The sequence below is a fragment of the Pituophis catenifer genome, unplaced genomic scaffold (genome assembly GCF_029215685.1).
Source record: "Pituophis catenifer annectens isolate HBS135680 unplaced genomic scaffold, rPitCat1.0.hap2 SCAF_5, whole genome shotgun sequence".
NCBI classification, from domain to species: domain Eukaryota; kingdom Metazoa; phylum Chordata; class Lepidosauria; order Squamata; family Colubridae; genus Pituophis; species Pituophis catenifer.
Window position 1 is genome coordinate 56,294,202 of NW_027256885.1, and position 5,756 is coordinate 56,299,957.

The following is a 5,756-nucleotide window of genomic DNA, read 5'->3' on the forward strand; positions in this document are numbered from 1 at the left end:
TCTTGGCCTGAACAGGGAAGCTCTGAACGTGCGGCGGCTTGCTTGGACTCCTCCCTGCTGGGAGCCGCAGGCTGCAGGGGGAAGGGTAAGTGCGACCGGCCGGCTGAGGTGCAGAGGGCAGCATTTGCTGGCTGGGCGGCTGGCTGCCCCACCCGCTGCTCCTTCCCTGGCGTTGGCTCAGCTGGCGGTGCAGCAGGAGGTGTGATGGGGGTCAGGTGATGGGCCCAACTGCAGGCAGTGCAGTGGTGGCGGTCGGGTGAGGGTGCCATGCCGAGCCAGGGAACGGCGGCTCCCATCAGAAAGGAACCCATGTTGCAAGACACAAGATTACGAGGGGGATTTGGTTTACCAAATTGGGAATTATATTACCAAGCAGCAACATTGACATGGTTGAAAGAATGGATTGAATTAAGAAATACAAGGTTGTTAACACTGGAAGGGCATGATTTACAACTGGGATGGCATGCCTTTTTATGGCATGGTAGAAGTAAGATACACACATACTTTCATAGACATTATATAAGAAATGCATTGTTATTGGTCTGGGAGAAGGTTAGAGATAAATTTTATGTGAAAATACCAACATGGTTATCAATAATGGAAGCTTTGATACACCCAAATGTCTTTAATTCTGGAAATATTGTCAGATATAATGAGTTATTAACAGATAAGGGGGAACTGAAAGAGAAACGAGAATTGGAACAACAGGGAATTGAGATAGTTTGGTACATGTATATGCAAATAAGAGCAAGATATGAAAAAGATGCTAAACTATATGGTTTTTATATGGAGAAGACTGAACTGGATAAGATACTTGTTATGTCCTTATAAGGACATCCGCCGGGGATTGGCTAATCCTCCGGCGGGAAATTCAAAATGCTGTCTCTGGGCGGTGCGACTTGCCGGGAGCGCTTAAAAGGAGAGCTCCGGCAGCGCAGCCGCCAGTCTTATTCTTACTAATAAAAAGTACTGAATGGACCACGCTGGTCGCGTCTTCTTTTCCTGCGCCTGATCTAACACTGGCGACAAAGGACACAAAAAGAACCACAGCGTCGATTTCGGAGCACAGCGACAACCATTTAGAGAGCTGATCTGAGCTGAAGTCACTGAACCGAAGCCGACAGAAGCATGGCATCGCCGCAAGCTCCGCTCGTATCGCCCGCCCCATTCAACCCTGGGAAGGAGAAATGGAGATCCTACATGGTCCGTTTTCGCCAATTCCTGAGGGGTAACAACTACCAGGACCTGAACGATGACCGTAAAAGAGCCCTGTTCCTGGCTCACTGCGGCTCCAAGGTACTGGAAATGGCCATCGACCTCGTGGCGCCAAGGGACATTGAGGAAATGTCTTGGGCCGACCTCCAAGAAGTGCTACAAGAGCACTATGCCCCAATGGGGACACCAATCGCAAACCGCTTCACATTCCATCAGAGGAACCAGAGGGACGGAGAGCCCATCAAAGATTTTGTGGCAGCCCTACGCCAAATCGCAGCAAATTGCGAATTTGATAATGTGGACAATGCCATCAGAGACCGAATTGTATTCGGCATGAAGGATGTGACTCTACAGAAGAAATTCCTGAGCCGAAAGAGGATACCGCTAAAAGAAGTCATAGAGGAAGCCACGGCTGCGGAGACCTCGGAAAAAGCAGCGGCCGCAATGATGAAGGCTAAAGCGGTCCACAAGATACAGAAGGCTCCCCAAAGTTCCACTGATGACTCCACCGCTGCATCCGAGTCCGATGAGGAAATGGCCATCCACAAGGTCTCCAGACCCCCAAGGCGGGAAACTGCACAAAATGGTGACCGGGAAGAGCGCTGCGGCAGCTGCAGAGGAGACCATGCAAGGGCCACTTGCCGATGGAGAGATGCCACCTGCAGACGCTGCCTGAAGAGGGGGCACATCGCAGAGGCCTGCAGATCCGCAGACCTGGCCCCAGAACCGCCCAAGCACTGGAACCGCGAAATTCGGAAAGATCACCAAAGATCATCCAAACGGTCCTCTTTCCAACCCAGACGTGGTGAAGACGAATTCTTCAGGAGCGGGGCAGTCCATCAGACGACCATCACTCACACCAACAACGACAGTGCCACCAAATTCCATGTGACCGTGCACGTGGAAGGGACGCCATGCTCAATGGAGGTAGATTCGGGATCGATCTACTCCATAATGGACTGGCATCAGCTGAAGCGATTGAAACCCGGCTTCAGCAAGAAGGATCTGAAACCCCTGCGATCGAGGCTCGTGGATTTTGGAGGGAATCCCATAGGAGTCCTAGGAAGAACCTCTCTTCAGATCTCCTATCACAAGTTCCATGAAAACCTGCCCATCACCATCATGGAGCACAGCCGCCCGAACCTGTTGGGAGTGGAGTGGTTCAAGCCATTAGGGCTCTCAATTGGAGGGATCCATCAAATTCGCCAGGATGAGCTCGACAACATCATCGAAGAGTTCAAGGAAGTCTTCGATGGTAAGCTGGGGAAATTTGTGGGAAAACCCATCTCCTTCAATTTAGACAAAACAATCACACCAATTAGACTCAAGCCTCTCCGGGTTCCATTCGCCTTGCGGCCCAAGGTAGATGCCCAGCTGGACAAATTAATTGCCCAGGGCGTATTGGAACCAATCGATCATGCGACATGGGAGACCCCCATTGTGACCCCAATGAAGCATGATGGATCTGTGCGCATCTGCGCTGACTATAAATGTTCAATAAATAAGGCGTTGCAGCAGAGCGCGTTGTCACTGCGTTATTTTATTTACCAGCTGAGCTCATCATTTCTGGACTATCAGACTTTCCGTACCTTGCCAAGAATTGTTATCAAAAGTTACTACACATGTCTGCATTCCTTCACTTGCTTCACACACTCTTTCCTTTGTTCTCTTTCCAGAAAGGTCCGGCTGAGAAATAGCCGGCAAGAATTACTTTCAAAATGTAGCAATTAACTTTTCTTAGTTAGTGAGGTGTTTTATTTTCTTTATAACAAATAAATGAGTTTTATTAGGAAACTTTTCTTCACGTTTCTTTTCAGAATATTGCAACAAGGAGGAGCCACGATCCATCCTCTAATTAAACCAGGGTGATTTGTCCCAGAGCCAAACATGGGATTAATCAATGCCCTGACATCTGGTAGCTCGGACGGTTGATTTATGGCTTTTTTCCTTGTTTTGTTATTTCTGATAAGAGCGCATAGGCAATTAGTTTTTAGCTACTGAGGTACGCTAATTATTTTGCTAAGATGCCGAAACAGAAGAAAAACAAATACAAAATGTATTTTGCTGAGAAGGTGGCAGAAAGGAGTTTTTCAGATTTCCAGCCCCTTACTACAGCCACACACCTGGAACAAGGAGAAGCCGTGGGAGAAGGAACGAAGGGAGATAACACAGAAATTGCTTTTGAAGATAACGTACTGGAACTGAGGTCAGTGACGTCTTCTTCTGAATATGCATGCTCTCAAAAAGTCCCCCCAGAACCTTCTGAATTTGTAATGCTCGGTGCAAGGCCAAAGCAAACTGCCGAGCAAAATTACTCCCACGCAGAGAGAGAAACAATTCATTATTCTCCTCGAAGCCTTGAGCTCACCCTGGATGAGCTGGCTATGAAAGCCTATCGTGACCGTATAAAATTCTATGAACAGGAGCTATCCCAGGCAAAAATGGCTATATCTATGCTTGAGCAAGATAAGGGAGATAATTTAAGATTTTCAAAAAGCGCCATATTGTCTTCTTCCTCGGAGCCAAAGACACTCCCCCTGGTGGATTTTGTGTCAGGCCAATTAAGACAGAGGGCACTGCATACGTCACATGAAAGTCTCCCTGATCAAGTTACATATAAACCTGCCATGCAATCATTCCTTGTAACTGGGCTGCCCGAAGCTAAAGGTACAGCACCATCTGCTGGCGAAAGTAATTTACTACAGGAAGCTGAAATGCCACAAGTGTTTCCACAGGCCCAAACTCAAACACCCCCTGGTGGTGTTGGTGTCCTTTTAGATGGAACACAGGCATGCTTTATGCAGCAAAGGCAAATGACTGCATCTCCAGCAGGTCATGCCAATATTGCAGATCAAGCACAAATGGCAACTGGAATACAACAGATTCCAGTGCATCAGCCACAGCAGCTACAAATGCCTGCATATGTGCCCCAGCCACAAGTGCAAATAGGGCCACCTCCTGGCCCACCTCCAATGGCACAACCAAGACCATTTTTAGGTCCACAACAGGCACAGCAAATACCACAGGCATTTCTTCCAGCACAGCCAGCATATCAAATGCAAGCTCCTTACCAGGCATTTTCTGTCTCTCCACTAACTGGTGAGTCAAAACTAAAAATGTCAGGACATAATTATAAAGCCTGGGTCAGTGAGATTACACTATTGCTTCTTAGAGAAGGCACTCACTGCATGGTTTTTAACCCTCCTGGACCACCTTGGAATTTTGCAATAAGAGATTTAGAGATAAGGGCTCGCACAACATTATTGATGTCCATGGATACTGAACTGCAGGTCACTTTTCCACCAAACACAACAGCCCGACAAATTTGGGCTGAATTGGAAAATTGCTACAGGCCTGTCTCAATTGAATCTTCATGTTTACTCATGTCTGAACTCCACAGTTCGAGATTGAAACCCGGTGAACAAATTGGAGGACATTTGACCAAACTGAAAGGTCTGAGAACAGAATTGAGAGAAAGAGGCCATAACATTGAAGATATTCAAATGATCAGCATCATTATTAACTCTTTGAATTATGAATGGAAAGATGCTGTTACAAAAATTAACCAAGTCCCAATTGCTCAACGCACAGTGGACAATGTCTGTAGACTTTTAATTGAAGAAGAGGCATTCATGTTGGCCACGCCACATTTGAGAGGACCACCCGCATCAAGAGCTCCAGCTAGACGCCCCTTCCGAGGAAGGACCTACGCTCCAAGGATGCCAAGATGCTACACCTGCGATCGTGTGGGACATGCCACCCGGGATTGTCCCCAACGAGTTCCAGCTCCCGTCTCATACCAGCCCAGAGGAACAGATTCCAGAGGCAGAGGCAGAGGCGGAAGACAAGGTCGTCGTGGTCCCCGGCATGATCCACAAACTCCACTCACCACATTGGCTTTAACCAATGATCCACAACCTCAACCAGAGTACGACAGACGACTCCTGTGGACTTTGGACAGTGGTGCAGCATTGCACGTTACCTACAGAAAGGAACTTTTCACAGAAATGCATGAGCCTGAACCAGAACTACATGAACTTTATTCTTTTTCCAATTATCCTTGTCAGGTCAAAGGAAAAGGAACTGTTTATGTTGAAGAGCTCGATTACATACCAACAGCAACCAGTAACTTGCTTAGTCAGAGTCACTTGTCTAGAATGTTAAAATTCCAGGTTCACCACCTTGAAAATGCAAGTTACATAGTTAAAGATGGAGATATTGTTGCTGGAACCATATTAATTGGTGGTGTTTATTACTTAAAGCCAAAGCCTAAAACACAAACACAGGCAAGTATAAAAACTCCAAAAAGGGAGAGCACAGGCCCAGAGAGAGATGCTCCAGTGAGAGATCCTGTTGCTATTCCAAAGGCTCCTAAAGCCAACAAAAAGAGAATTGGTAAACAGGTTGCTCAGAGCAAGCCTGAGGTTCCGCATAAAACTGTTAATGTTGAGAATTCACTAACTGGTAAACCTTTGCATTCCAGGTGTATCCATAAATGGCATAGAAGATTGGGGCATGCCAGTTTCCGTGTTCTTAGGAAG

The 5,756-nt window shown here is 47.1% G+C and overlaps 1 protein-coding gene across 1 annotated transcript; it reads left to right on the plus strand.

Annotated features, from left to right (window-relative positions):
• Positions 1 to 3,269: 3,269 nt before the first annotated feature.
• LOC139317684 (uncharacterized) lies at positions 3,270 to 4,985 on the plus strand (the record flags this gene model as incomplete). The annotated part of the gene is made up of 1 exon (XM_070944762.1): positions 3,270 to 4,985. A coding segment is annotated over exon 1 (1,716 nt), but the record flags the coding sequence as incomplete, so codon positions are not given.
• Between the last annotated feature and the right edge of the window lie 771 nt (positions 4,986 to 5,756).